General features: G+C 37.3%; 1 protein-coding gene across 3 annotated transcripts in view; it reads left to right on the top strand.

Moving 5' to 3' along the window:
* Positions 1-10,448, top strand: part of TAOK1 (TAO kinase 1) — a 113,300-nt gene extending 102,852 nt beyond the window's left edge. For 2 of the 3 annotated variants that reach the window (XM_074343164.1, XM_074343163.1), the window contains one exon: positions 1,113-10,448. In XM_074343164.1, the coding sequence (XP_074199265.1) occupies positions 1,113-1,574 (462 nt within the window). In that variant the 3' untranslated portion in view covers positions 1,575-10,448. The remainder of the gene's footprint in view (positions 1-1,112) is intronic. The other variant, XR_012499558.1, reaches the window with a different exon arrangement.
* Positions 10,449-15,942: the final 5,494 nt, after the last annotated feature.

Genomic DNA, 15,942 nt, shown 5'->3' on the forward strand with positions numbered 1-15,942 from the left:
TTATCTATTCCCCTGCTGCACACATACACAACTTTTTGGAGGGGGTAGAAGGAAGGAGAGTGGAATATTTTAAAGCAAATTTCAGCACAGCATCATTTTACTCCTAAACATAAATAAGGACTTTTTTAATTTAAAATAAGCATAGTTCCATCTTGATATTTAATAAAATTAATAATAAATTTCAAGTATTGCCTAATACTCAGTCCTTGCCTACATTTCCCCTTTTATCTTAAAAATATCTAAAGTTGGCTTATTTGGATTGGGGCCCAAACAAGGTCCTCATACAGCTTTAGTTAATTATCTTTTAAGTCAATTAACCTATAACAGGCAATTGTCAATTTGATCATCCAAAGAAAAGTTCTCCATCAACTTTTTTTAGCCTATTAACTTTATTTAGTATGAAATGTTTTACATTAATAAATTATGTATAGTCAACTACATTTATTTGTAATACCTTCCAGTTTTCCAGTTGCTAATTTCTAGATACATAGTCTCCTAATTTTTTAATGAAAACTTTGTGGTTTTGATTATTTGCTTGCTTTTCCATTTAAGGATTTGGTCTATCTGGAATGCAGTATAAGATAGGGTTCCATTTTTATTTCCTTGCGGATGGCTGGCCAGTTATGCCTGTGTTATTAAAAATCCATCTTTTTCCCAGTGAATTAATTACTGCTTTTGTCTTGCATCAAAAACCTGCAAACTGAGATCTTCATTCTACTTCTGTTTCATGAATGATCTGTTCCTACACGAATACCATATTTATTTTATTAGAGTGACTGTTTGGTATATCTGATAAGACAAGTTTCCCTTCACCCATTTTATTTTTTATTCAGTGCTTTGCCTAATGGATTAAATAGTCATTGATGATAATTGCCTTGATTTTTTGTTTCAATTAAGATTATTGCCTTTTCTTTGAAGAATTTGATTTTACACATTTTAGAAATACAAATTATGATTCCTATAGTACATCTTTTTGATTTTTAAATGTACATCCATAAAATAGCCAGAGTGAACTTTATGATTCAGTTCAAAGCTGAGTAATTATTAACTTCTTTAGTTTATAGATTTTTAAAAATAAATCAGCTTTCTTTTTGTTTCCCTCCCCCCAACAGATTGAAGAAGAAATGTTGGCTTTGCAGAATGAACGCACAGAACGAATACGAAGCCTGCTGGAACGTCAAGCCAGAGAAATTGAAGCTTTTGACTCTGAAAGCATGAGACTAGGTTTTAGTAACATGGTCCTTTCTAATCTGTCCCCTGAGGCATTCAGCCACAGCTACCCGGGAGCTTCTGGTTGGTCTCACAATCCTACTGGGGGTTCAGGACCTCACTGGGGTCATCCCATGGGTGGCCCACCACAAGCTTGGGGCCATCCAATGCAGGGTGGACCCCAGCCATGGGGTCACCCGTCAGGGCCGATGCAAGGGGTACCCCGAGGTAGCAGTATGGGAGTCCGCAATAGCCCTCAGGCTCTGAGGCGGACAGCTTCTGGGGGACGGACGGAGCAGGGCATGAGCAGAAGCACGAGTGTCACTTCACAAATATCCAATGGGTCACATATGTCTTATACATAACTTAATAATTGAGAGTGGCAATTCCGCTGGAGCTGTCTGCCAAAAGAAACTGCCTACAGACATCGTCACAGCAGCCTCCTCACTTGGGTACTACAGTGTGGAAGCTGAGTGCATATGGTATATTTTATTCATTTTTGTAAAGTGTTCTGTTTTGTGTTTACTAACTGGGATGTCATAGTATTTGGCTGCCGGGTTTTGTTTTTTGTTTTTTTTGTTTTTAACTTTTGGAGAAATTTTGAAAATGGGATTTGATATGTATGTGTGTATACATATACACACACACACATACATATCGTGCATAGCTAAAAGAAATTGGCTAGAGAGGGGGTATTTTCTGAACACTGCAAAAATAGAATGCAGTGATGTGACTTGAGTCATCACTGTTGGACAATTAGATCCTAAGAAGTTTGTGAAGAGATCTAAAGCCTTTCTCCATACCCCAAATTCTTATAAGCCACTCATAGCAGGCAGCATATACTGAAACAAGTTGCTATGGAAACACATCTGTATCCCCTTACCAGTGTACTTTCTTATTAAATTGGTCTGACTTCTCAGCCTCATTTGGAGTAAAAAAGAACACAGAAATCCACAAACACTAAAGGGTTGCATTGACTTTTTCAGAGAGTAGAAAACAACTTAATTCTTTTTCTGAATGCTGCATAGATCTGTCAGTGAATTTTTTTTTTTTTTTTTTTTTTTTTGGTCTATTCAATTGTGCCTTCTTTATGGCATGGTGAGATGGAGGTGCTTAAGGAGATCACAAGTTGTGTGGGAATTGCATCAACGAACCTGTGAGCCTTTAAAGGGGAAGACCGGAAGGGTGAGAGAGGCCCCTGAAAGTTCATATGGTGGGTATGTTCAGCAGCAGAGTGAGGACATGAACCCTATATATCCTGACGTTTTGTTGCTTATACTGTGATATCTCATCCTAGCTAAGCTCTATAACTCCCAAGACCCCAAACAGTACTTTTACTTTGTATAAGAACAAAGACACATAGCCAATATAAATCAAATGCCAGAGGTATTTGAATGATGCCATATTTGCAAACTGCCGTCTATTGGAATTCTCACCACACTACATAAACATAATTTGATTACCCTCTTTTGGCTTACGGGATTTCCTGTTTACAAGTAGAATAGCCAATTATTTAATGTTTAGTTGCCATAGTGAACCAGGAGTCACTGAGCCAATGACTTACCAGCTGCTGACTAATCCTCATCACCACTGTAGATTTTGCTGCACATGCAGGTCCTCTTTTTTTTTTTTTTTCCTTTTAATTGCTGTTTTTGTTGCTGCAATACTTTGCAAACTTCTAGTTCCTTGAGACTTAGTGACCATTTGGCATCATGTTAACATCACACAATAGGAAACACCACTTCCGGAAGTCTCTAGCCTCAGTGCTAAAGTACTACTGAAAAAGAACTAGCAAGTTTGGCAAATTTAAAAAAATAATAAGTTATAGTGGTCAGGGAATTTCTTGACAAAAGCTAACTTTTTTTTTTCCACAGAGGGATATGTTTTGTTTTGTTTTATAATGAAGGATCAACCCAATGCTGAAAGTTAGATGTTACTTGGTATTCCACTGCTAATGTGGAAATTGAGTTGAAGGTGGGGTGGGTAGGAAGCTGTGAGTATGACTCGAAGGAAAAAATTGTTCTTTTCAGTGACAGATGAGAGTTTCTTACAAGTTATTGTCCTGCCCCCTCCCCAGGTGTCTTGAAGAACCCTTGCTGCTAACTCTGGATCCTGCTTTTTTCATATAGTCAGAGGGCTCCAAGGTAGAATTCTCTTAAGTCCCTCTCAGTGATACTCTTTAATTAGACCAGATTAATGACCAAACAGTAATCTGTCACTGTTGAAATCCTGATTTTCTCAACCAAATTTAAGTCTTCCCCAGGTATGTCAGTCTAATCCCCGTGAGTCCCCCCCTTTAGGAGTTTCTGACATTCATTTAAAGGTAACTAGAAGAAAAATTAATATTTTAATGTAAGTCTTTTTAAAATCAAGTTCGCAGTAGAATTCACACACAATTTTAGTCAGGGTTTTGTAGCACTCTGGTACAGTGTTCTGTTGGCCATGCTCGAGATCACCAGTTTTTAGGTGAGCATGATACGTACTTACTTGTCTATCTAATGAAAGGGGATTTTTAAATTTTCTCAGTATATTTTTTGCATTCACGTATTTATTATATAGTATTTCAGACATACTGAGATATCTACCTATTTGGAGGAAAATGATAGGAAAGAACTTTAGAATTAATAAAATGTCCAAAAATATGAATTGATACCTTCTAAAAATTCTTTTTGGATCTAGCCCCTCTGTACTGTTGGAGGGGTGGAATAGGAGTGCAGATCAGTTTTACATTCAAAACTCTTTAAAAAAATACTACCAGTGATACATGTTAAAGTCCACTCGTGGACTTAAATTAGTCAAATTGAGTTACTGAGTTCATGCAGATCATATGTACTTGCAAAATTGTGATTGAATACTGACTCCACATGTCTATCCAGTAGGGCTTTGTATCTGATTGTGTGGCAACCAGTTTTACATGTAGGTCATGACTATACCTGGACTATCCCATTAATTTAATTTTAATTAAAATATGTATAGTTTGCAAAAATGGTTCAAATTAATTGGTTTGTGTGTGTTTGCAAGATCTGACTTCTGAGGAATCTCACACATGGTAGGAATCATCAAAGAGTAAAGCTTGTAGCAGGAAAATTTGAAATGTTTTGAGAGATTCTAAAGAAGGAAGCAGGCACTTCTGAATCAGTGTACAGATGTCAACATTTGATCAAATTACTTCTACCTCCCCCCAGTGTTGGTGTTCACTTGATATATATGTGTTTAAGAAAATAAAAGTATGGGAAATTTGTCCGGCATGTCAGAAAGTCGTAAATGCTATGTCTGGTATCCAGAGCTTGGCAGTAAAGTTTCTTGTGTTCACTCTCTCTCCCTTTCTCCCTTTTTTTAAGTTAGCATTTAAAAAATGCAAAACCTCATACCTGGAAATACATTGTTCCTAATTGGATTCCCTTCCTTTTGCACATATTTTTTTCTCTGCTTAAAGTCAGCTCTAACCCCAAATTAAAGTATCTGGAAGTATTTTCATTATATAGATAGTCAGCTGGAAAATGTGTTTATATTATTTTTTATTCAGAGCTGCCATTCTTTCTAATCATTTCTGTGCCTAGAGATGAATAGTCTTTTATTTGAAGCTACACCCACAGATATTATATGCTTGGTACTCTAGGCCAAGGATTTATGGGTAAATTGAACTTCTTAGCATAGTTATTACAATATTCAGCTGCCTGGACAACAGGTAAACATCATTCAGTACACTAAAGAAACTGTCCTTGATACTCCCTCTCACTCCCAGCTATCTTTCCTCACCCCCTTTTCAAAAATTGAAAACTCTATGAGTGTCTTTTCCAGACCATTAAGCAGACTTTAGTAACTTTCTATTTCTTTAAGTACTAAATGTCTGGCATTTTAAACTTTTATAGAATACATTGTGTTGGACACTGGAATAATACTGTTTATTTTCACCTGTGAAAAATGACTTTATCGTACTTGAAACACCTCCTTTGCATTTCTCCATTTGTGCCATTCACTAGTGGAAATAAATTGTATTATACCATGATCTACTGGCTTTTTTAAAAACTGTGTTAAATATGCACATTTTTGGTATAGCTGTTATCATTTGTATGTATATATTGTATATACATATGAGTGTCTATATGTGTGTATAGATAGATGGATGTAACTCATACTGTACATTTCCATCAGGGCACTTAAGGTTCTGTTAATTTGTTTAGTTATTTCAGTCCTCAGTTAAGGCAAGAATGCGTGTGTTTCTTAAGAATGAGTATTCTGGGTTGATATTTATGAGAAGGTGATCATTAGATGCAATCTTTTCTTTTTTTTAATCCCCTCTTAGCACTTGTATGGGTGGAAAGAAAGTTAAGTAAAATGTGGAACCATAAGTTGCAATGCAGTAAAATAGTGCTTGGGGAGGAGCCTGTTAGTGTTTCTGTGAGTTTTTGTCAAATAATGCCATGAAAGATAAGTGATGCAGAGAAAAATGAACCATCGAAATTAAAAACACTGGTGGTGATTCCTCTGCAGAGGTGAAAAGAAACCAATAGATCACATAATCTTCATGTGCACTCCATACATATTTCTTAGTAATGGTGCCATTGAGCTTACTTTTTTTAATCCATTAATACTAACAATTACAAATTTTTGCCAAGGACCAAAACAGCCAAGAAAGGAATTACTGCTAAGGCATCTAAGGTTCTTATAAACTGTAAAGATCAACAGGAAATGGCCACTGGGAGAGAAGGATTTGGTGTTGGCGTGGGGCTTTCTCCCTTTAGCTGCTGCTTCTTGCTTGCTGATAGTTCTTCATGCACCTTCCACCCCTTCGGAGCCACTACCATTCAAGCACAGATTTGGTCCAACACAGCAACCCTTTACTAGGAGGTTTATATGGTCCTGTGTTTTGTCCCATGCTTACAATGTGAAGTGTCTAGTGTGTATTCAAGTCAGAAGATAATATATTTAAGGGTATAAGTGTGAATCTCCTGTAAGGATGGAAGGAGGGGGCTTTTGTTTCTTAGAAAACTGCCTTCTCTAAGGAACAAATCCAAAACTTAGGCTGTCATCTTGGAGCTCCTTACCAAAATACAGATTATTATCAAAGAGAAACAAATTCTCTGTTTTTCCTTATCTAACATGATAGTGCCCCCAACCAGATTGTAGCATTGCCTTTGAAAAGGTACTCAGTCACTCTTAGTTGTTAAGAACTGGAAATTCTCCATCCTCAGATTATTTAAAGGATGAAGAGTATGCTGTACACTTAGCAGACTTGCCTCTTTATGCCAGGACTACTGATTGAAGTCTGTTTTGCTGTGTGTCTGGTTATGTTGTCTGCACTTTTATGAAATTACTACAGTAAGTCTACATTGGAAATGACTTAATTTGTAAAGAAGTTTTATTAAACACTGTCTAGAAAAAGTGAAGCTGAGAACTCTTCCTTTATTGTGCATTTGTATTTTCTACTGAATTCTGGTAGCCCCCTTTAAAGTCACATTGACTAATTTTTCCCTCGTTTATATTCAGATTTTCAAAATTTCACTCATGCAAGGGAAGAGAATCCATTTTGGCCTAATGTTAGTCTTCAGATCATGAGAAATAAGTAAATTAGTATGCACCTTATCTGCCTGTTGTGGGTTTCTTAAACTTGCACTTCTTTCCACCCACCCCAAAATAGATACTCTTTAAAGAAAATAAAGGCAGAGAATTAAAACTGGGGAAGCCATTTACTATGTCACCATCACTGTTAACTGTTACCCAGCAATCATAACTTTTTGAGGTTTCAGAGATTGTGTGTGTATGTGCTTGCGCTTGATTGTGTTGGGGTTGTTTTGTTTTTAAATATACAAGAGATTTTACTTTAAATAGAGAAAAAGGTTAATCCTCTCTGAAACAGGATGCCCACTGGATATACCAATCTGGACATCTGTAGGTAGTTTGCCATGAAAAAGTAGAGAAGATGAGACTTGTGAATGAATGAAAAGGGTATCTTGATACCCAAGAATTCCCCCCAAAGTACGGGTAATTCAACCTGCACAGTTCTCCTTTTCACTCATAGTTTTTAGCAATTATGGGTGAAAAAATCATGTAATTATCTGTAAATATGTAGCTAACAAATTGACCTAGTTTCTGTATTTTTTTGTTTTTGTACTAAAGTTTATAAGTCTGTGCCAGCTAGAGAGGAGTTGCTGTCATTGCCAGTTGTGGTCCTAGCATCTAACCCTGAAACCATCCTAGGTGACATTTTTTAGAATTAATGCTTAAATGTTGTTAAACAGGGGGAAATAAAACTTAATCATTGGTCAGTTTTAAAAATCTTTTGAAGCGAAGTCATTTGGTTTAATATAATGGTTACATGTCCTCAGTCATGAATGAGGTAGGGAGCCTCCCTCCCCCAGTGGCCATGTTTACAGAAGTGTGTTTTGTCTATAAAGTGCAAGAGTTTTAATGTGTATGTAAATTATTGCAGGTGATAACTTTATGGCTTGGAACTGTTTATTGGGCTCTCTAGCTGAATTTTCAAATGAAATGAACTATGCTTATTGCTGGCACAGTGATCCCATTTCTGGAGCATTTTCCATATTTCCAGAATTACGTGTGTTCCTTTGTCATTATCTCTTGATATGCCTTTTAGCCTAAGGTATTAAAAGCTGGTGAATATAGATGAGGGAAATGCATTTTTGAAATCCATGAACCTTCATTTGTATGCTTTCATTACTCATGTTATATGTTTCTATGGCAACTCTGAGGTCAGTGGAGTTTAGAAATGAGATACCAGTGTTAATGAAAAGTGTGTACTCTTTGCTTTTGCATGGCTTGGCTTAGCATCAAAGGTATACTAGAGCCACTTGAAAGCATGAAGACCGGTTGTATGGGAACAGGTTTCTCTCGGTGGCACATTTTGCTTTTTCTGAGCCCTCAAATACATTGCCTCAGCATGAACATTATTGTTTCTATAAACTACACATGGTCATGAAGTGAATTATGTGATTAAAAAGGATGGAACGGCTTAATGTTTGCAAATTCCAGTTGGCCATGTGACTGTTTAGCACATATCAGACAAACCTGGGGGAGAAATATCGGCACCCTTCTAGCCCCTTTTTTGTCTTACACAAATATATTTAGTTTATTAAGATGTTGGCTGCCCTTGGTGTGTTGCCAGAAAGCTCTTTTTTGGTGCCCATTCCAAATGTGCTTTCTTGCATTTCATGATATCAAAGAAACCACCACCCCTTCTCCCCGACAGCATTTTATGTCATACCATTTATTCCACATTAGATGGGAATTGTGCCTACTTAGAGTGCCCTTCCAATTAATTACATACATGTGTCCTAAAATAATCCAAGCCAGAGACACAAGTGGGAAAATTTTTTTTTTAAAGTCCACTCAAGGCCAGTAATTTATCTGAACAAAGTATTTTACCACATTATCTTAACACTTGATATATGAGCCTATTAGGAGTTGCAGGTGGTTTCATAGGGCAAAATCCAAGCGGAGAGGGATATGTGGGGTTTCTATTAGGAGATAATTTTGTTATTGTTTTACCTTTTATTATCCTTCTCTGCTAGGTTAGAATGGATTAGTTCTCCAAATTTTTTTCTTTTTATCTTTTAGGGAAAATTTTACAAAAGCGATGGTCTGATGTAAATAACATTTTGAAGTATAGTGCACATAATTTCCCCAGACTGTTCCAACCTTATAATCAGTAAATGCTTTAGAGTTTTTTAAATTAACACTTGTGTTGCTAAATCCTATTTATGTAAGTCTGCTAAAATTTTTAACTCATTTAAAACGTAAACATTTAAATAATGGATGGGTTACTCTGAGTAATTTAGCTTTCAGAACCCCCTTGTTTTAGTATATGAAAAAGACAGCCTAATGCGCATTAATGAGGTTGGAGAGACTATGAGAAATATGTATAGTGTATATTTTAAAACAGCTTTGCTTGTATTGTGAAGATTTAAAAACAAACTTGAGATTTTTAACGTAACTATTAACACAGTTTTAACATAAGTTATCCCACTGGGTTTAAGAGCATCTTGAATGTATAATCCTTTTTGTAACCCAGGTTGGTTTCTGCTTTTACCAGTCATCCCAAACATATTATTTATGTTTTTAGTTTTATATACTCATTTACTTTTGTTTTCCTCAACCAGCATGATTTTTTTGCACATGTAGAAATTTTAAAAAATTAATACATCATTTTCTCTGGATTTTCTTCACTTCTTTCTTCCTTTCTACTAACCCTTTACCTTAAAGGCCATATCGCTCCATTTGCATTATTTATGCAAATACAAGGGTTTGTTTTTATTTTTATTTTTGCTATTTACCTAAAGAAAGAAAAATGCTTCAGTCAGTTGCTTTTTTATTTAAAAAAAGAAAAAAGAAAAGAAAAAAAGCTGTAACCTTATCATTTCTGAGTAGACCATTAAGAGATGAATGCACACCTGTAATAGCCCAGGACCAGCTTTGGTGGCTAAAGGGAATATTTTAAATAAGCAAGAGGTTCTTTTCTAAAAGTGGTATATATTCACAATCTCTTTCAATTATTCCCACAAGTCAGGGGTCCAGATAAAATGAGGGTTATCAGCTAACTGATAAGTTATCATTGAGGTTCATCAATGAATTTGTACATTTCTAGTTCCCTTTGGTGAAGGGACAAATGATGATTTTGCAAGACCTAGATTTTTGGCTTGATTTCTTGCCTCCTTTTTTGGCAGCCTTCATCTTCTCATCTCCCAACGCCCTTGAGCCTGTAGGGTTTTCGTGGTGGACGAAGGACCTGTAGTCTTTTGAAACTAGGACTGATTTTTTTGGCGAGAGATTATCATGTTGAAAGTGATGTTCTACCACTTTACCAATGACTAATTTTAAATATACACAGTCCTCTCAATTTTTGGACCAAACAGATGCCCACAGTGGAGGCTTATCAAGGGTTGCAAAGAAGTAGAAGCCTCTCCCTCACTGTCAGCACCAGCTGGTAAAGGTGACTGTACAGATGTGCATTTTCCTTTTGGTAGAAATGGTCCGCAGCACTAACTGGTAAGGCTTATTGTACAGTATATTGTCAGTATTCTTCTGGTTCAACATACCTTATAGTTCATATATAACCTGTATTAATTGTATAGATTGTGCATTTAAAGCTGTTACCAAGTTGTCAGAACATAAGAGCGAAAACAAGGTCATATGTAATATTTTGTTTGTAAGTATCCTTTGTATCATAGCAAAGGAAATGTTTAAAAAAATCAACTGTAATAAAGTAATTTTAGTACACAGTGTCTGCTCAGTTTTTTTAAGTAATTGTATTCGCATAAAGTATATTTCACTTCAGTGACTGTCTGTTGGATAATTACTGAATCTCAGGCACTGTGCTGAATGTTAGGGTTAATAAAAATGAGTAAGATACGGGTAAGAAAGAGCTGCCTAATGTAGACAAAAACCCTCTGGTCTAGTTCCCTCAGGTTCTGTTTGCCCAGACAGTGAAGTGGCTTATTGTGTTGTGGGTGTGAGATAATTCTACTGTAGGTTCTGACGATTTGATGTAGGTTCTTAAGTTTTATGTAGACATATATTGTGGTCTGTACAACTATATCTCCTCCCACACACGTGGACACGTAGGTATATGTAGTCTTGGACCTTGTACAAAGCTTCAGAATTGCCCAGGTGATTTTATATGGGTTTATCTTCCAGATTTGAAAATCATCACATTTTAGCCCTATGTGGAGTAGAATTTCTAATCCAGTCCTGTTGTCTGAAACAGTATTAAAATGACTTATTTTGTCAGAAGGCTAATTTGGAGGGAGGGGGGTGACATGGGCTGGGTTTATATGTCTTTTTAATTAGAAAATCATTTTAAGTGTCATTTTAAAAAGTAGACTTTCAGATGATCTACTTTATTGAATAGGTTATCAGAAAAATGGCTCTTTTAACTTTTTAACATGGCTTTTAAACTCCCAGAATGTTGATATTGAGCTGTTTTGACATTAACATTTATATAGTGTTTAATTTGCCTGAGTTGAACAACTACGTTAGCAGAACCAAGATTAGATTCCAAGTGTTCTATCTCCAACATTGCCAACATCCCACCTTGAATTTGTAGGAACTCAAAAAGGGTTTAAAAAACAAGATTTATTTTCTGCTTTATCCCCACAATTGGGCTCTTCAAACTACAGTGGAAGAAAAGTATTATAAAACATGTGCTTCTAGCCATGTCAACAGCCCAAAACAAATGTCATTGACTAAACACACCAAAGATGCTCTGAGTTATGCTTAGAGTTTAAAGCTATCCTACCTAACTATAAAAGAAATTTGAACATAAAAAAGTGGTCAGCTGGTGGTCAGCTAGCTCTGCAGCCCCAGTGGTTATAAGGCAGTGCTACGTCTCGATGCCAGTTGCAGAACCACGGTTTCCCTGTACATGTCCCAGATAATTAGTGACTAATTGCTTATTTTCAGATGCTTGTTCTTACGGATAAGAGGGAGACAAGGCTGCCAAGGGTGTTAAGGCTATGCAGGCTATGCAATAAACTTTTGGGGTGCCATTTATAGATTAATGTGTATGCTCCCCCGTGGAGTTGTGCACTCCAGCGGCTCTGAAAACATTCTCCTTTTGTTGATGTCCTTTACTTTATGGAGTGTAAAGTGAGCATTATTTACTGTCATCTCAGCCAGTGATTGACTAGGAAAAGGCAAAGTACGGCACAAAGAGCACTGGTTTGGGTTCTGGTCTTTAGCCCCATTACTACTTACTGTGAGATCTTAAAAGTCACATCTGTATCGACTGTCACTTATAAGAAATAGGAAAGTGGATGGTTTTTGGCTGGAGCAAATGAAGCAATGTGAAACCTATTGGCCATAACACAGTTATCAGAGAGAGAGTGTGTGTATGTGTTTGGGAAAGGGGTGGAGAGGGTTTGCCCTCAACTGGGCAACCCAGCATCCCAGTGTGTGAGACTGTAAGGTGCTGCTTTTCCAGGCCTTTCCCAAGTTTGCAGTGGAATTAATAACTGCAATTTCTTGGCTTTTTAAGAACTGGAAAATAAGATTCTGATCTGAAAGCAGATGCTGCCTCATGATAGAGGTCTTTGAGCTCTGGTTGAGGAGTTAAATGGACTTGAATAGTTAGGATCCACCTGCTTTTATTATTTCACTCTATCCTGACAGACCTAAATTAAGGCCTATTTATAGTCTCAGTCTTTTCATATGGAACAACTCATAAAATAACTTCCCCAAAGTCATAGGAGTCACAGATCTGAAGTAGAAACTAGAACCCACTTCTCCAAACTACTTCAGTACTCTGTCCAACACACAAATTACTAATTGCCCACTGGAAAATATCTCTATGTAGGTACCATTGATCATCAGGGAATTTTGAGCCTTTGGGAAATTATTAGTCTAGAGCAGGAGGCCTGGTTGTTGATTAAACAGAGCTGCCACTGGTTAGTGTTAGAGCACACAAGGTTAGATGTATAGAAGTGAAGCAACGACCAGCAAATAAAGAATGTGCAGTGAGGCCCTGTTAACTTCACAGGTAGGTAAGCATGGCTCAGTAGATAGAGGACTTAAGAAGACAAACAGCTCATTTGTTTCTGGAGATTTAAAAAAAATAATGACATTCCATTGTTGCAGGGAGACTGCAATTTATTATTCAGAGGCAAACAAGTTAGAGAGAAATTTTTGTTCAACCACACTGCAATAGACACCAGAGCAAGGTATTACCTTGTTACATACACAGGAAGGCTGGAGGAGCTGGATACATTTGTTTTTGATGTGTTAGTATCTTTTATTGTTTTAATGACACTCCACTTTTCCTTCAAACTTTTGTCTTCCTGGATACTTTAGAGCATAATTATTGGATGTCTTAAAACCCTATCACTTTGGCACAGTTATTTTCATTAAAATTTTTATGTCATGTCCCAACTCCCAGAATTTGGATCAGGTCTGTGATCTGATCCTCAAGCCCCTAAACCAACCGAAGTCTTTACAACCCACTGAGCTCATTAGTGTTATTTCAGTTTACCCACTCTCGGATGAAAAGAGACCTTATATCTAATCTAGACCACCTTTATTTCTCAGCACATCCCCTCCATGATGTGTGCCAAGTGGCAGTCTAGCCTGCATATCCCTCCAATGATGTGAGACTTCCTGCTTCCTGAGGCATTCCTTCCATCTCTGGGCACTCCCTAGGTAAAACTCCTCAATTTTAGCTCTGCAAACTGAGATAACTCGTGAGAACTTTCTGATGTCATCCTTTGTGGCTTGGCTGTAGAGTCACAAATGCTCACTGATATCATTTGGCACGTTCTGCCAAAGTGGCCAAGTGTATCTGCTTGTTTAAACAGGGAGGGAAATTTATACTAAAGTTTAGTTCTAAAGGAAGAAACCTTGACATTACTAAGAGTGACTGACAAAGGATCTTGCAGTCTGGGTGGAAGATGAGCACAGAGGACCTTCTGACTCTGACGTGGTTTTGAGGTTATTTATAAAGCCAAGAAGACACTTCCTGTGTAGACCTCTTTTCTAACAGTACTCAAGTCTTAGCAAAGATATCTTCACTGAAAATAGAGATGATGTCTTCTCAAAATGAGGATTTGATGCTATGTTTTTCATATTGTCATCTCTGGCCAAGCCACCTTAGAGACCCATCTATAAATACATAAAATACTAAATCTTTGAGAGAATTAAGTTATAGCTTAGCACAGGCTTTGGTATCAGAGGTGAGAGCTTAGTAAAACTCAAAGAAACCTTCAGAAGCAACTGTCTGCTTCCTGTATTCTGATCCAGTGGGTGGAGACACAGAACTCAGTTTCTCCTTCTGAGATAATGCTACCTTTATTGTCATTGGGTTGTTTCTGTTTTTGTCTTTGTTATTCCTTTTACCATTTGAAGGTATTTATAAATAATGAAGATATCAAAAGGGAGGCAAGCAAGTGAATGAGGCCTGAGAGGATCATAAAGATTCACTACCTGGAAAGTTCCCAACTCAGTGGTATTTCTTTGGTTTTTGTTTGTTGTTTATTTCTTGCGTCCTCAAACTTGTAACTTGTCAGTTTGTTCAAGAGCCATGCAATCTCTCAGAATGTGTGCCTGGGGTTCCTCCAGCTGGTTTCATATAATTAGCTGTTAACCAAAGCAGAGCCAATTTGGGTGATTCCTTCATCGGTAGACTGAAAGACAGGGTCACCCAAACCTGCTTGGACAGGGACTACACTTTCTTGGCAAAAATGAGCTTTCATTAAATGGTGATGAAAAGATGAGAGAGAAGGAGCTTCCTGAGATCAGCTGAGTATATCTGGCACAGGCACAAGGGGCATGGAAGACAACTACTTAAGGGTTAGGTCATTAAGGCTGTGGATCCAAGGGAATCAATGGAGCCCGGATTAGGGCTATTCTGCTGTTCTGAGAGCTTTAAGACTATAGGCGAAAAAATAACCAACAACTGATGTATGTATAAAATAATATATGTATTTTCCCCTACCTCACCGCCACAAGCTTTCTTTCCTATAAAAAAGGAACCACAATTTCTCCAAAAACTATTATCTTAAAGAACCAGAGTCTGAGGTATCTGGCCTAGAGAAACAATCTAGATTTTAGCCCTTAGGGGCCCCTTAACCCTGGGAAGGGTGGGGGATGGGGTGTTAAAAAAAAACACTAGACTGCTTCCCATTTTGCCATGAGGTCTGAATGATTGTAGGATCTTGCATATGGGACTGCAGGACCTAATTAACTGAAATCTCCACTGTACCAGATGCTAGGGGAGAGGGGTGGCCAGATGTCAGTAATTCTTCTTCACCAAGCCTCATACCACAGCTGTTAACCAGAAGTAGAACGGCTTCTTTAGGGTTCACTCCCTTGTTATTTCTCCTGCTTACAAATGGTTGAAAGAATTTTAGATGAAAAATGTGAGTTTCTTTTGTATAGCCCAGGGAACTAGGTTCAATAGCTTGTAATAACCTCTAATGGAAAAAAATATGAAAATGAATGCATGTATGTATGTGCATGAATGGGACATTGTGCTGTACACCGGAGACTGACACATTGTAATTAACTGTACTTCAATTTTTTAAAAAATGTGGAGGAGGAGAAACAAGAAGTGGGGAAGGAGGGAAGTAATTTTTTCATGACAGAATAATGTGCCTTAGACAATTGAGTGTTGTCTGCATTTCAGTTCAGATTCTTGTATAGTTCAAAGTTTCTTCTTATTTGATCTAGAAGAACAAGGATGAGCTAAGATTATACAAACCTGAAATCATGGCCCCGGGAATTTCATACCAAGCCTTGGGATATGGCTTTTGGTAAACATCTTTCCTCCTTAAAATTGCCAGGATGGAGCTTCCTGTCAAAACTGTTACCCTCTTTCTTGATGACAAATTAAAATAAAGCTGCTGGCAAAGCTTTTTTTTTTTTTTGGTAACTGGATGTCCTATTGTATTGTTTAATGGCCTAATCCAAATCCATGTTTTGTGGATCTATCTGTACAATGCCTTATTTTATTCTGACCTTCAGCATTAGTCCTCATAAAACCAAAGAGCCAAGTCACTGAGTGGCCAGATCCAGGAGGAAGCTTTTTCTGTATCTACATGGATGTCCTTTTGAATAATTGAGCAGAAAAAGCATGGTATTGTGAAATATCAGTAAATCATTGAGGCAGCTCTAGCCAATCTCCTGGAAATTTTGTTTGTTTTTCTCTGGTCCCAGATGTCCCTCCAGGCTCTGGAGAGGGAAAAGCTAAAGTAGTGTCAGAAACGAGGGCAATGAACCAAAAAACAC

This window comes from Camelus bactrianus, chromosome 16 (genome assembly GCF_048773025.1).
Source record: "Camelus bactrianus isolate YW-2024 breed Bactrian camel chromosome 16, ASM4877302v1, whole genome shotgun sequence".
NCBI classification, from domain to species: Eukaryota; Metazoa; Chordata; class Mammalia; order Artiodactyla; family Camelidae; genus Camelus; species Camelus bactrianus.